The sequence below is a fragment of the Bolinopsis microptera genome, chromosome 13, assembly GCF_026151205.1.
Source record: "Bolinopsis microptera isolate Bmic1 chromosome 13, MBARI_Bmic_1.0, whole genome shotgun sequence".
Classification (NCBI taxonomy): Eukaryota; Metazoa; Ctenophora; class Tentaculata; order Lobata; family Bolinopsidae; genus Bolinopsis; species Bolinopsis microptera.
The window spans coordinates 5,791,583-5,808,406 of record NC_087084.1 but is presented as its reverse complement, the minus strand read 5'-3'; the positions used below and the strand labels follow the sequence as shown (position 1 = coordinate 5,808,406).

General features: G+C 35.8%; 1 protein-coding gene across 1 annotated transcript in view; it reads right to left on the bottom strand.

The window, feature by feature from the left end:
- Nucleotides 1-14,978, bottom strand: part of LOC134824731 (uncharacterized) — a 45,379-nt gene extending 30,401 nt beyond the window's left edge. Inside the window, exons 1-12 of the mRNA XM_063836705.1 lie at nt 14,840-14,978; nt 13,622-14,590; nt 12,958-13,356; nt 11,360-11,755; nt 7,194-7,508; nt 5,489-5,581; nt 4,985-5,125; nt 3,741-3,977; nt 1,655-1,969; nt 695-1,018; nt 416-565; nt 115-221 (exon numbers count right to left, since the gene is read on the bottom strand). Of these exons, the coding sequence (XP_063692775.1) occupies nt 115-221; nt 416-565; nt 695-1,018; nt 1,655-1,969; nt 3,741-3,977; nt 4,985-5,125; nt 5,489-5,581; nt 7,194-7,508; nt 11,360-11,755; nt 12,958-13,356; nt 13,622-14,590; nt 14,840-14,894 (3,501 nt within the window). The 5' untranslated portion in view covers nt 14,895-14,978. The remainder of the gene's footprint in view (nt 1-114; nt 222-415; nt 566-694; nt 1,019-1,654; nt 1,970-3,740; nt 3,978-4,984; nt 5,126-5,488; nt 5,582-7,193; nt 7,509-11,359; nt 11,756-12,957; nt 13,357-13,621; nt 14,591-14,839) is intronic.
- Between the last annotated feature and the right edge of the window lie 1,846 nt (nt 14,979-16,824).

The following is a 16,824-nucleotide window of genomic DNA, read 5'->3' as shown; positions in this document are numbered from 1 at the left end:
TATAAGGGCTTTTTAAATTCTTTAATAAACACTACACACTACTGCACAGTGCACATGCACAATCTTTGGACGGGAAAAAGCGTTAGACATTTACATTCTATCAATTATATTTACCTTTGTCCACGACACAGATACATTGCCTGTAGTCACGTATAAACAAGTTAACGTTACGTTTTCACCAGCTTGCTTGTTGTGAATCTCTGGGTCTGATTCAACAAATCCTGTGATGAAAAAGCTTAGTGAGAGGCTTTATTGAAAAAAAATAAGAATATTTTTTATCATTTTGTATTTGTTGTCTGGAAATCTGTCATTTAAGAGATGTTGAGTGGAATTAACCACCTTTGAATTATACGTTATTTTTCTGAGAATGCTACAGGTATAAAATAAGAACAGACGTAATTTTCACATAGTAAACCTTTAACATAGACGGACGCCGGATAAGACTGTAGTGATAATTCAATATCAGGGTATTCCACGAGGCATGTGTAGTTATTTCGATGGTTTTCATCGTAGGAAAGACATCCAATGGTCAAAGAACTCCTGCCCTCGATGTTCGTAACGCTCTCTTAAAATTAATGGTTATCATTACCTAATTAAAGATTTTAACTGCTATAGTTTATGACAATGCAGAATCTCTGTGATATATTTTAATGTTTATTTTATTTTATTTTTTTAATTTCTCAAAAAAACATACCTCCACAGCAGGTGAGAAATACATCTAGACTATGTTCACAGGAGGTAAGGTTATCCAAGTTATAATCACAAGATGACCAGGAACCGTCGACAATACAATTCACACCGGCTAAATTTATAGTCAAGTTACTCTGAAATTCAGATTGATTTCCAAATCCCCAATTCTTAGCAACTGAATGCCCCATTTTTCTGCATATCGTATTTGCAGCGTTGGCATTAAACTCATCGTCCCCACAAACTGTTCCTTCGTTATGCAATAGCAAGCCACGTTCCCCAACCGTAACTTCCTCTCCTTCGTTGTCAACAAGTTTAAAATCATGAGTTCCTGAAAATAGATTAAAATTACTTTTGGTATATATACCAAAAGATATATCTATATCACAGTGCTGGCAAGCACGACCGCCGCCATTATACTCACTATACCTTTTTCCCCTCTATATAATACTACTAGTGTAACCCGGCCTTCGGCCGGGATTTCACTGCCGCAGTTAAAAAGGGTAGGAGTAATTACCCGCTAATTCAAAACCCGCATTAGGTGAGCAATTCTATTCGGAGTGCCCTCACATATCCATTATCCAATAGTATCTCATTATCAATTCTTTCTCGTGGATAATCTTAAACAATAATCTCAGAGTGAATGTGTGTTTTCTGTGTGTTTTCTGTGTGTGCGTGTGTAATTTCCGAGCGGCTTAATCAAGAAAACGGTAAGAGTTACGGGGCTGATTTTTTCGGTAAAGTGCCGACAAAACTCTGACAAATTTAAAAGGTAAAGGTTTTTTTATATCGGTCGGTGGTAAGTGGTTTAATTGGTGGTTTTGTACCACAAATGTTACATAAAATGGCTTGAGCAGCTTAATCAAGAAAACGGTAAGAGTTACGGGGCTCGCGCTCTCTCCCATTACTGCATATGCAGCTGCATAAGTAATGACCATAATTGGGTTAGCAAGGTGAGAAAAGTTACCTGAACATGTGAGAACGACATCCTCGCTATGGTCGCAGTTGTTAGTCTCGGTGTAAGAACAAGAGGACCAACTTTGTTCACTGCAACTGACATCATCTAGTTTTATCAGTAAGTCTTCCTGAACATCAAAATAGTTTCCACTTTCCCAGGCTATTGCACTATCATATCCCATTTCTTTGCAGATCGCAAATGCTGCATAATCGTTGAAACTGTCGTCACAAACTGTACCACCCTTATAGAGCAACAAACCTCGTCCTCCCGCCGTCAGGTCATTGCCATCTTTATCAACGATTCTGAATCCAAATAGTTCTTCATCTGAAAAGAGTTCCTTAACTTGCTTGAAAATAGTCGCTGGGCGGCGCTCAGCCTAGTGTCATTCCGCCGCAGCTTCAATCGGTTTATGATCGATTTAATCTGTTTATGAACAGAAAAAGCATGAGGTATTGAGGTCCCCAGGTAAAATAGCAATATGAGCAAGATAGAAATAATTTCCAGTAAATTTTCGGAAATCTTAACAAATATTTAGCTTACACCTAGTAGTAAGTAAAATATTTGGATTTCAAAATTCTTGTATTTTGAATGGTGGGCTTCTTGAGTAATATATTTTTCTTTGGGTACATTGGACGAAAAGATAAAAATGTTCTGTTATCATCGCTTCCATTAAAATTTGTTTTTATGAGGTGGCTGTCCTACAGGGACATATATTGAATTTGAATTGAAACAGTCGCGTCATTTTAAAAATAATAAGAACATAAATTGAAGTGCACTTTTCAGCTATCATTGATGAGAATTAAGAATTTGATTAAGATTATTTTATTTTTGGATGTACAATTTACATTAAAACTGATTATTAAAGTATTTGATAATTCTGTTATGCCAGGAGCATAGGTGAATCACTTTTCAAATATGATTGTATTTAGGCTATTTCTTGCTCACAATCTTATAATATATAATATGTGTTCATTAAGGGTAAAGTACACCTTTCAGCTTTCATTGGTAGCTGAATTTGATCATTTTAAGGAGGTCATTCACACGAAAGTGAAACTGTTTTGAAACTGTTTTAAAAAGTATTGTCGGCTATGTCAAGACAAGAGCATAAGTTATCCAATCTTCAAATAAGACGTTATTTCGGCTTTTTCTTACTTACCTTAAGAACGACAAATTTAGTCTACCATAAATTTAGTCAAACTTTTGACGAAAATTGGAGTAAACCAAATTTCATGAGACTAAATTTTTCGACGACTAATTTTAAAGGAGACCAAAATTTCAGTAGAGCATATATGACATGACTATTGAATATTATTAAGCTTACATTTCCTACATTGTTTATAGGGCTTTATAATTAATATAATGACATCACCGTTCCTACTGTACAAAACCGTACCAAATTCCTATAGCACTTAAAGGGTTAGAGCTCCTCTTGGACATTACATTTTTAATCGATCCATCCCAATGCATGGTCTGTTGAAACGGCTGAAGGATCATATCGACATAAACTAGGTCGTACCAACAGAAATGGTAAAGTCAAAAAAGGGTGAAAAAGGAACCGAACAGCGTACTGAAGAACTTAGTGACACAGAGTCACAGACTCTGGATCTGATGTTATTGAAATTCCTGAGTAATGCATTGCAGCTTAATCTGTAATCTGCAGCTTAATCTGTTCAGACGGGTGCTCATTTTTGAATTGATAGATCACGTCCGTCTATGTCCGCTTGTCAGATAGAATCCAAAAAGGACAGGACAGGACATTGCCAGACGGACAAAAGTGGACAGCAAAATTTGCTAAATTTTGCTAAATTTTGCTAATGAGGCAGGCGGTGATGATTTTTCAAAAAAAGTCAAATTGTATGTGGTTCATTTTGTAAATCCTGTTTTAAAGGTATATTGGGATAGTGAGATGTCCAGGACTGTTGTACTTGGATCATACAAGATCCAGATAACTTTGTGACGCATTGAGGCACTGAGGCCCTTGAGGCACCACTTTAAGGCCCTTGAGGCACCACTTTCAGGCACTGAGGCCTACGGAAAACCATGCACGATAAAAAGCGCTAGAGCTTAAAAAGGAAAAATGCGTTGTGTAATTTACCCTGGTCACAATCAGTTAGAGAACTCGCAGTCCATCCACTCCTTGCGGTTATGTGCGTAGTGCCCACTAGAAAGCACTCTCGGGTAGCCCAATTCTCGGGACTCACGGTTACTCCTTTACAGCGGGGAGTATCATCACACCATTCCTGACAACTCTCAAAACTCCTGAACTCCCTCTGTAATAATAACTGGGAATCAGGAAACAGACCAACATTCTGCTCGTAGCTTGTATAACAGCCTGAAATATATTATAGATACGTTTGCGTACCGTGTCTATATATATGATCATAGTTTATAATTTAAAACTTTAGTAAGGAAACGTAAAAGAAAAAGTCAAAGAATCAGAATAGCATAAGTCCGATTTTGGTTTACATTTTGGTGACGCGAAGTCATGGACAGAAGTTAAGAAAATGCTTTATGTTAGGTGATTTCCATTCAATTTAATTGAATCATATCGACATAAACTACGTCGTACCGACAGAAATGGTCAAGTCGAAAAAGGGTGAAAAAGAAACTGAACACTGAACAGTGTACTGAAGAACTTAGTGATACAGAGTCACAAACTCTGGATCCGATGTTATTGAAATTCGTGAGTAATGCATTGCAGCTTAATCTGTAATGCTCAGACGGTGTAGACTAACTTTGCCGTTCTTAAGGTAAATGGAATGGAAAATGGTCTCGAAAAGTCGAAAAATGTGACTAAAATTGTTGCAGACAAAAAATTTGCGAAATTTGTGACTAAAATTATGGTAACCAAAATTATGGTAACCAAATTTATTGTGACCCAAATTTATTTGCCCTAAGGTACAATCATATACATATATATAATACTAGTATAACCCGGCCTTCGGCCGGGATTTCACTGCCGCAGTTAAAAATTGTAGGAGTCAAAAACATAACAAGTGCCTGGTGTTTAATTAGTGTTTTACCAAAAACTGGACCGTCGTCAATGTCTCCTTTTGCCAAACAAAAATAAATGATTTTTTAATGTTTGTTTTTTTTCGGTATAGGACTAATTTTTTTTGTAGGACTCAATTGACATCATGTTAAATTTTGTTTAGAAAAAAGGCACTGGTGACAGTCCACTTATTCGGGTTTTGGTAACAAAATATTATGTATGAAAAATAATGATTCTTATTGATCAAAAATGATAATTTGTTAATGATAATTTGTATATATATATTTGTAATTCGTACTTGTTTCACTATCTATGTTAATTTTTAAAAGCCGAATCACTCCGCATACCTGCTTCAGCAAAACTGTTACCACGTGCCACCTTCCATTCAATAGTCATTGGAATATTTGGAAAGAAACTGGCTTCACAAAATAGGATCATTTTATCCCCAGAGTATCCAATTGAGGTACCAGCAGGAGAAGATAACATTTCTGAGGGAAACAATGATTATATTTGAAAACAATACAGGTTTTCAGGATATTGGTTTATAGCGGTTTCATACCGCACATGGTGTAGTTTATACTCCTTATATCTTTATATCTTTATATATACACTTATAACAGCCCGTGCTGATACAAATTACACATCACACATGTGTTGAAAGAAGCTTAAGGTATTTGTTTGCTTGCTTATTACTTCATACACTCATACAGCGAAACGCCAATGACCAGATTAGCCAACTCCGGACAAAATGTTAGTCCATCAAACTGATCCCGGAAATTTTCAAAAGGCGCCGACCGAAACTTAAAGTTTCGGAAACTTTCATGGGTAAATTTGTTGATAGCAAAACATACCTGGTTGCGTCAAACTGTCCAACATGTCACTTTCTTGTGTTGTTGTTGTTGTTTCGTCAGTTCCGGATACCATTGACTTTGAGTTCATCATTCCTGTTAAAAAATTTACCTTATCGGACGTTATTTGACATGACATAATTTTGAACAGACATAATTATTAACGGACATTAAAATGAACACTCGAAGGCATTCTGATTCAAAACCATTAAAATTCCAAATTTTCATACCGTTTTGGGCGTTTTTTTGTAGCAAAGAGAACCCAAGATTTCCCCGGGTAAAAATTCAAAAAAATGTCAAAATTTCGGCATTTTTTGCTTTAAGTCTGTATTAATTTTTGCAAACCACCCACCAACCATCATAAACAATCTCCCCAAAATGATAAACCGGCGACTATCGGACATCTCCTGCAATAAAGAAGAGTTTGACAAAGCGAAAGGGGTTTACGGAACAGCTCTTAACGATAGCGGCCACGACCACCAACTATAGTTTACAGATACCAGCCTTGCCATGAGCCAACAGGAAGAGATCCAGGAATGTCGTATGGTTCAACCCCCTTTACTGCTCGAATGTAACAACAAACATTACTAGACAAACACTTCCCCAGAGGACAAAATTCCACGAGCTGTTCAACAGAAACAAAATCAAGCTATCGTACAGCTGCCTACCCAACATAGGATCCATCTTAGTGATCACCAGACACCAAGCTCAGAAAAAACCTACAATAAAGGCGAAAATGTGCAATTGCAGGAAGCCGGAAATGTGCCTACTAAAAGGACAGTGCCTGGAAGCCCCGTAGTGATATATGAAGCAACGATTGCAGTAGAAAAGGAAAAGAAAGAGCACAAATATATTGGGCTAACTGAAAACACTTTTAAGACCCGCTTCAGTACACACACAAGCTCTTTCAAACTCAGTAAGCTACGAAACCAGACGGAGCTATTTAAGAAAATATGGGAGTTGAAAGATAAACAAACCCCGTATAAAATATTTTGGAAAATAATCCAACATGCTCATCCGTACAAGGGGGGGGGGGGTGGGGGGGGGGGGGTGGGGGGGTACAAAAGATTGTCATCTCTGCCTTACTGAAAAACTTTATATTATTTTAAATAAAGACGACAATCTATTAAATGTGAGAAAAGAATTTATTAGCAAATGTAGGCACACCAACAAATTTATGATCAAGAAATGCTTCTATTAGGAATATTTTATTTTGTTTTTCGTTTCGTTTTGTTTTGATTTTGATTTAGTTTAGTTTAGTTTAGTTTAGTTTAGTTCAGTTAATTTTATGAAGGAGCGTGTTAGGACAATATATGGATTTAGTAATAGTAAGTTATTCTGACACTGATGATTGCGTTTGCATGAAACTGTAAGTTTGCAGAATCGTTGTTTTTCTTGTATATATCTTACTATATATAAAGCGAGACGATATATAATATGGAGGGTTCCGTACCATTTTACTGACACCACGGTATCAACTTTAACGAGACTTTCCGCAAAAACCGTAAAAGATATTCAACTGGAACGTTGTTGACTGGGTCAAATGCTTTAATTGCATCCAAATCAGCATGAAATAATTAAAAATTGGCCAAGAAATAAGAGTTTTAGAGCCCAAAATTTGGATCCCCAAGTGGTGTCAAAAACGCGAATTTAATAGGTAATAATTATTTATTGGTAAACTTAAAACTAGGAAATAAAGATATTTTACCTATGCATGTAATGAAAACATCTTCTTCGTGACCACAGTTTTCCTCTGATGTCACGTAACTACAAGAGGACCACACTTCTTCACGGCAGTCGACATCATCTAAGTTTGTGTCAAGACTGTTCTGCATATTATCGTATACTAATCCACTGTTCCAGCTCTGAGAACTTTCGTATCCCATCTCTTTGCAGATCGCATTAGCAGCGTTGAAATCAAAGCCATCATCGCACACTGTTCCTTCCATGAACAGTAATAGTCCTTGTTCTCCCGCCCTTACTTCGCTACCATCTTCGTCTACCAGTTTGAATACAGATCCAGCTTAAAATGGTTCATTTGTTTAGTTTGTTTTCTACAAAGTAAAAGCTTAACTTTTAATATACCTTAAGGCTTAAGGGGACATACACCAAATCCTTTTTTGCCGGGATTCAGGATTTGAGTTCATATTATGAAAATATAGATAAAATCAATAAGATTTGATACATTGAACAAATTTTTTGAGAGTACGCACTTTCAAAAACATTTTTTTTGGAAATTTTTTAACATTTGGTAAAGTCTGTCACTAAAAATAAAATACCGATAATAAGACGAAACTTTTAGTAACAAATAGATGATTTTAGAAGAAAAATGGTCATAAATAATTTTCTAGTTCGAATACAAGGGTCCCTCCCCCCTTGTATAAATTTTGTACAAGTTGTACAAATTTGTTTACAAATTTTGTGTCTTTAAGTATTATAAATTTGGAACTAGAAGTTTTGTTTCGTCAAGCTGATTACGATTCTGTAAAAATTATTTCGAAAAAACTGATACTATTTGAGATATGAATTTTACTAAGACCTTTGTCAGATTTCATACCTTGAAAGTGAAACTCAAAATTGAGAGAAATCATGTTCCAAAAATTTGGATATGATCATCGTGGCTACACTCACAAGAATTTTTGAAGCGATATCTTATGACGTCGATTATTGGTAAAATGTACAACTTTAACAGTTGGCAAAAATTTCAATTTTGCTTCTCTCTGTAACTTCGTCATTTATTGTTCAATTATTTAATCCTTTGGAAGGCTTCTTGTACGGATTGTAAATAATGGTCAGCAAAAAAACAGCCAAACTTTTAAAATTACTAAATTATCGGTATTTTAGTGTGTACTCTCTAAAAAAATTTTCAGTGTATCAAATCTTATTGTTTTTATTTATATTTTCATAATATGAAGTCAAATCTCGAATCCTGGCAAAAAATGTTTTGGTGTATGTCCTTTTAATATATGGCATCAATTCAAAATTCTAATACAACAAAAACTGTGTGATACGTCATGCTATAGTTGACAGCCCTCGATCCATCATAACCCCAAAGAATATTGTCACATTAAAGCACTGACTATTATATAACATGTGTTCATAAAGGGTAATTATGTACAGTGTACACCTTTCAGCTTTCAAGAAAACAACAAATTGCTGTTTTTCTAAGTGGTAGATCTATTCATTCCCAGAGTGCTCAAGCTTAGTAAACTAGGCGAGCATATATATATATATATTATTATCAAATATATATATTATTATCAAACTTTACACAAATCCAAAGTAGTTACTAAGAACATCCTAAAGACCATCCTAGATAAGTCTACTTAAAAGACTGAAAACTTACTATATATATACATGTATATGTATATATATATATTTCGTTGCTGTACTCCTACACATTAAAAGTCGGTGTTGACAATATATATATTGGACTGTGATTGGACTGTGATACCAAAAATTTTCTATACATAGTTAATGATATTAATTGTAAGTTAAGTTATATAGGATGCACTTTAGACTTTCTAAAGGTTAGATTTAGGAACCATAAATCTCACATTAAAACCCAAAGAAGGACTTGCGAACTGTCCTGCCATTTTATAGATAATGAGATTTTGCACAATCTTGACCGTACCACCACTAAGTTGTTTACCAGTACTTTAAGTAAGGACATTAATGTTTCTATTATAGAGAAAGTTGACGTATAGTAGTGAATTTTGAGCAATGCGCCCAGGATAGACTAAGTATATGTAAACAAAGGGAGAACTTTTGGTAAAACCAGCTTAAAACGTTAAAATACTTTGCTTTGGAGGGATGAGTGTTAGAGAAGAAAGATGATTTTTTTTCTTGCATATTTTATTTCCTCACCTCTACCACTCATTTAGAATTTTCACCCATCAGTTATTTGAATTGCTGAGTTACGTAAGTTTCTAAATTTTTAATTTCAATTTATTTGATTGATTGAATGATTGATATTTTTAATAAATTTGCTAACTTGTCTTTATATCAGGATGACTGTAAAGGTATATTTTACCGACATTTTAAGTCAAGGCGTTGTTTTACTGACAGTTGTGGCTGACTAACAATATATATATATCTCTATTACAATTCAGAAAATTCTTTTTGTTGTCTGTATGTACGACCGCCCACGTGCAAATCCGACGAGAAATAGGAAGTTGCATAGCAACCATGGTAACGAGGGTTATTACACGCACGTGCACGTGCAATGATTTTTTTAACGATAGGTTTTGTTGATATTACGCTGTGTTTAGTCTAGTACGAGCAACATTTTAATTGGCTGTATCTTCATTTGTGCTGAATATTTTTTGACGCGATTTAAACTTCCTAACAAAAAATACTATTAGCTTTCTCCCTGTGACCACGGGTTTTCTAGTATATATATATGACGATGTTTAATAAATGATGCGAAGACTTTCGAAGATCTAATCAACACCGACTTTTAATGTGTAGGAGTACAGCAACGAAATATATATCTATACTATAATTTAAACTTGACGAAATTTCCCCGGCAACGGGGACATAGAAGAAAAAACACCGAAAATCGACCTCAAAATGACCCTCTGGTGATGCCAAACCCAGCTCGCAAATGGAGTTGAAACCTCGCCATTTTTAGCAGGGTTGTAGAAAAAGGATAGGAATAGGCTATAGCATTCTTAGAATTTTGATTTAGGCTTTAGATTTTTTATAATTAACGTCGGAAGTGAGGTTAAATAATCGTTAGAATAATGGCGTTATTTTAGCAAAGGTTTACTGCGCTGTTGCGTAGCAACGATAAAAATGCACGTGCGCGAGCAAGAACATCTTAACAACGCGCGTTGTTATATATTATGCTGTATGCTACGTCATAATTTCAAAACTAGCTCACATTTACGCTCACGCTATGACTTATATTCATAACTTTGGTTGTGATTGGTATTTTTTGATGCGGTAAAAAGTATCGTTTTGGGAATCCGAATACTAACAACGCTGTCGCCATTGTTAGATAAATTCCATTATGTCTACAGTATAACAGAGCTATATGATGAAGAGAAATTAAAACATAACTGATTTTTAAAATTTCCTCGAACAAAGCTTTCGACTAGCGGGTTTCTAGTATATATATATTTCATGGCTGGACTTCTACACAATAAAAGAAAGCGGTTGTGATTAGATCTTCGAAAGTCTTTGCATCGTTTATTTACATCAATTCTCAAATTATTTGTTATATAGTAGTGTTGAAAGTATTAAAATTATATATATATATCCATATACACAGTGTTTCGTCCTATTAGGACTCATCAGTATGGCTCAAATATATATATATAATTGTCAGTCAGCCACAACTGTCAGTAAAACAACGCCTTGACTTCAAATGTCGGTAAGATGTACCTTTACAGTCATCCTCAAATTATTTGTTATATATAACAAATAATTTGAGGATGACTGTAAAGGTACATTTTATATAGTAGTGTTATATAGTGTGTTTAAGTAATTTCAACGATTTAGTGTACAAAGCTCATGACGTTTATGGAGAAGCTATGGGTGAGTCGAGACTACTTTGCCACTCGATTTTATGATTTATTTCCTATTATCTTGTGTTTGCTATATAATTATATATATAATAAATAGTTGTTCCTTGGTTTCCCAAAGAGAGTGCTCGACTGCAGTTAAGCAGGAGCATTATAATTCGAACAATCGAAACAAATCAAATTGGCGGGCAAACGATCCGTTTCATGATAATATGTATAAAACAATACCAATCATCAGTGCCCCGATATAATATATATGTATATATATATAATATATATTTGCAATTAGCTATCATAATGGCAAGGTAAGTGGTATTATAATTTTGTCAATACATGGAAAAGTTACCTGTACATGTAAGAAACACATCTTCGCTATGGCCACAGTTGTGAGATTCACTGTAAGAACAAGAGGACCAACTTTGTTCACTGCAAGCTACATTATCTAGTTTTATTTCTAGGTCTTCTTGAAAACTAAAATAGTTTCCACTCTCCCAGTTGATTGCACTAACATATCCCATTTCTTTGCAGATCGCAAATGCTGCTTCCGTGTTGAAATCGTCGTCACAAACTGTCCCGTCCTTGTAGAGCAACAAACCTCGTCCTTCCTCCGTGAGGTCATTGCTATCTTCATCAACGATTCGGAATGAAATATCAGCTTCAGTGGAGTCATTTTCAGTTGGTTCAACAGTGGAGTCATTTCTAGTTGGTTCATCAGTGGATCCATTTCTAGTTGGTTCATCATCTGAATTGAATACAACATTTTCAGTTCTACTTCGATGCAATGGACATACAAAACGTCCAATGTTCTCGAGAGATTTAGATTAACTTGTTTAATAAGCTTGTAAAGTAATACTTGTAGTCCTGCTTAGTTAATATGGGTTTAGCAAGGGTACGGACGTACAATTGTACCTTTCAAGTTTTGCATCGGATTATGATAGTTTTGAGTGCAGTCACAAATTAATTGTATGCTATGTATTTAACAAGAATTTCGCCGCGGTAACACCACGCACGATCAAATTTCCCTACTGCCTACAATGTTCTACTTTATTGTATCCCAGAGTGGTGTTTTGCGCACGTGATAATCATTTTCATTATATTAGGCGTGCAGAACTTGTAAAATTCTGCGCGCATCTGAGGTGTCGCCGTCGATCTGTATGTGGTTTGGTAGTAGATCATTTCATATTTTGCGCGGTTTGTTTCGTGTTAACGTTGCGTATTATGTCACGTCATATTATTACATCGTATGCCAACTTTATTGACTGTAATAAAATATTTTGTCTCATCTTAGTTATTATTTGTATCTAACATAAACTAATACATTTTGATGCTTACTCGACACATCTAAAGCACCATCGACTATATACTATATAGGATTCTTTAAAAGCATACCGCAATCTTGATCTTAGTTGCTTCTTGAATGTAAATGTAAAGTAGCATTTGTTCTTAAATATGTAATCGCTTTTTACGATTCAGTGTCGATCAACTGTTAAATAATCGGCCACGAGTTTATCAGCTGATATAATAATTTAATTTGTTTTGACTTGCTGAATTTTATCACTCGGTAATTTATTAAGCTTGTTTCAACAAAATATTTATACTTATATTGATGATTGATCCGCTCAGATGACTAATATGCTATATTAATGAATTAGAGTAAATTTTAACCCGATGGCAACCTGTGTAACAGTCGTCAAGCACCTAAAACTGGTTGCTATGCCTGTAATTAATTAACACATAACTGGCGTCGCGCGCGCAAAATAGGTTCCTTTTATACACATAATTATAGAGGAGTGGTCTATATTGCGAAGGAGCAGACTTTTGTCGTCAACGTAGGACCATCGGGCCACCTCATATATCCAAACCCGATTACTTATTCCCTACGATCTTTTTGCCTTCGGCAAGAGTAGGGAAAAAAATTAGAAATTGAATGAATAGTAAAGTTACCTGTTATACATGTGAGAAACACATCTTCGCTATGGCCACAGTTGTGAGATTCACTGTAAGAACAAGAGGACCAACTTTGTTCACTGCAAGCGACATCATCTAGTTTTATTTCTAGGTCTTCTTGAAAACTAAAATAGTTTCCACTCTCCCAGTTGATTGCACTAACATATCCCATTTCTTTGCAGATCGCAAATGCTGCTTCCGTGTTGAAATCGTCGTCACAAACTGTCCCGCCCTTGTAGAGCAACAAACCTCGTCCTCCCTCCGTGAGGTCATTGCTATCTTCATCAACGATTCGAAATGAAATATCAGCTTCAGTGGAGTCATTTTCAGTTGGTTCAACAGTGGAGTCATTTCTAGTTGGTTCATCAGTGGATTCATTTCTAGTTGGTTCAACATCTGAATTGAATACAACATTTTCAGTTCTACTTCGATGCAATGGACATACAAAACGTCCAATGGTCTCGAGAGATTTAGATTAACTTGTTTATGAGCTTGTAAAGTAACACATGTAGTCCTGCTTAGTTAATATGGGTTTAGCAAGGGTACGGACGTACGTTGTACCTTTCAAGTTTCATTGGATTATGATAGTTTTGAGTGCAGTCACAAATTAATTGTATGCTATGTATTTAAAAATTAGAAATTGAATGAATAGTAAAGTTACCTGTTATACATGTGAGAAACACATCTTCGCTATGTCCACAGTTGTTAGACTCGCTGTAAGAACAAGAGGACCAACTTTGTTCACTGCAAGCTACATCATCTAGTTTTATCACTAAGTCTTCCTGAACATCAAAATAGTTTCCACTGTCCCAGTTGATTGCACTCACATATCCCATTTCTTTGCAGATCGCAAATGCTGCATCCATGCTGAAATCGTCGTCACAAACTGTCCCACCGTTGTAGAGCAGTAAACCTTGTACTCCCTTCGTGACGTCATTTTTATTTTCATCAACGATTCGGAATGAAATTTCAGCTTCAGTGGAGTAATTTTCAGTTGGTTCAACAGTAGTTGATTCATCAGTAGTCGGTTCAACATTGGTTGGTTCAACATTGGTTGGTTCAGCAGTGGTTGGTTCAATTACAGCAGTTGGTTCATCAGCAGTTGGTTCAATAGTGGTTGGTTCAATAGTAGTTGGTTCAACAGTGGGGTCAATCTCTGTTCCTTCAAGAGTAGATTCATTTCTAGTTGGTTCAACAGTGGTTGATTGAACAGTGGTTGGTTCAACAGTGTTTGGTTCAACAGTGGTTGGTTCAACAGTGGTTGGTTCAGCAGTGGTTGGTTCAGCAGTGGTTGGTTCAACAGTGGTTGGTTCATCAGTAGTTGGTTCAACAGTGGTTGGTTCAACAGTGGTTGGTTCAACAGTGGTTGGTTCAACAGTGGTTGGTTCAACAGTGGTTGGTTCAACAGTGGTTGGTTCAACAGTGGTTGGTTCAACAGTGGTTGGTTCAACAGTGGTTGGTTCAGCAGTGGTTGGTTCAGCAGTGGTTGGTTCAGCAGTGGTTGGTTCAGCAGTGGTTGGTATAACAGTTAAGTCATTTCTAGTTGTTTCAACATCATTTGTTGCAGCGATAACTTCCGTTATAGTTTCCATATTTTCGGTAGGTTCCACGAAATCAGTGGGCTTAACAGCTGAAACATAAATAATAAATCCATGTCAAACTTGATTTTTGATTTGAAACTTTTACAAATAGTACATATAGATGATGCAATACAGCAAAGAGAATTCAAAATAAACGGCGTGATCCAGAAACTTGCTCTTTAAGCTGTACTGTAGAGATTAAATTTTGTCACAAGGTAGAGAAAAAGAGAAATCTACATTTTCCAATAACGTATGTCCATAGACAAGACAGAGAATTTAATTGTACACAATTCACAAACCTTGAGAGCTGACCGCCTCATTAAGGAACATAATCAACAACAGTAGCTGCAACATTGTGCCTAGTGGCACTGTCAGCTGACTAAGTCCTTGAGTCCTTGTGTGAATCTGCAGTTTGAGCTCTTGCCTTTATCTTTTCTGATGTACTATATTATTATTTTTTGAGAATATTTTGTGAATACCGAACATAATCCCCGGCCGACAGTTCAGTGGTGTTACAAAGCGTCCTAATGACCTTGACTTAAATGATAGGCGTCTAAATTTCTTTGTCAAAACGCCAATAAGTATAAGGCGCCGGGTTAGGGTATGGGCAAACTGTTTCAACGTCATGGAGCCCAGTGTGATGCTTTTCCTCCACTCCTCACTACCAGCAATAGGCTTTCCAGTTGCGTCCTTTCCCCTGAATGCGCTGAGTACACATGAGTGAAGTCAGATTTATCTTCATTGACAAAGAAATTCCAACGCTTCAGCACATCTGTTGCCACAGGCAAGATGTGCTTCAGGTTTTCTTCATCTTCATCATTCAAGTCGACATCATCTGCATACTCAGTGTCAAGGGGAAGGCCTCGACTAGTGATGGGCGGATATGAACTGGCCTGCCCATTATAGTAGCGAGGATGGTTCGGAGTTCAAAGAGTGCACCTGCAATTACAAGTGTAAACAGACACCCAGATAGGCAGTCACCCTGAAAAGCGCCCAGCAGACTCAGAAACTGAACTGTCCAAATGCAATATAAAATAAAGCTCTCTCGACCTAAACTAAACTCTGCCTAGACTACTAGGCTATACGTCTAGCGTCTATAAGTCTACGTGACTATACGTCACAATGAACAATTTAAACCCAAACTAACTAATGTAAGACACGTAAATTATACAACGTAGGTGAAATGAACGTAGGTGAAATGAAACTCACTCGACCTAATCTATGTAGGTACGTCTTGCTGTAGCTGTTATAGACAATTGTAGATAACAAAGAGTATTATTCTTCAAACATTAGACAAAGGCAAATGCATTAGACGAAGACAAAGGCCTAATTTGTTTTATAAAACGTACTGCGAGGTTATTCTACTACACGTGGTATGGTGATACAATAAAATAGAGTTATAGTCAACAATGGTCCTGATATCTATATTAATATAGATATATCTATATATCTGTTACTATTTTATTTACACCACGACATCAACTTTCCGCGAAGACCGTGATAGAGATATACCATACAATCATTTTTGGTTGGTTCGAATGTTTTTGATCAGTATGAAGAAATACAAAACTGGCCAAGGAATGAAAAATGTAGGTCCCGTAAATCTAATGTGGTGTCAAAATCACTAAATAAATAAATATACGCTTTTGCGCGATAACTAGAACGAACACCGATGGGACATTAAGACAACATTAAGACAACAATAAGACAACAATAAGACAACATTAAGACAACAATAAGACAACATTAAGACAACGTTAACGCAACAAACACCAATAAGACAACAAACGATAAGACAACATTAAGGCAACATTAAGGCAACATTAAAGCAAACATTAAGGCAACAATAAGACAACATTAAGGCAACAATAAGACAACAATGAGACAACAATAAGACAACAATAAGACAACATTAAGACAACAAACACCGATAAGACAACAAAATATGATAAAATATTAAGACAACGTTAAGACACCATTAAGACAACGTTAAGACAACAAACTCATTAAGACAACAAAATCATTTAAGACATCAATAAGACAACAATAAGACAACATTACGACAACAAACACCGATAAGACAACAAAATATGATAAAATATTAAGACAACATTAAGACAACAAACTCATTTAAGACAACATTAAGACAACATTAAGACAACAAACTCATTTAAGACAACATTAATACAAGGAATTTGTTGCTTTAATGTTGCCTTAATGTTGCCTTAATGTTGCCTTAATGTTGTCTTAATGTTGTCCTATCGTTTGTTGTCTTTTGGTGTTT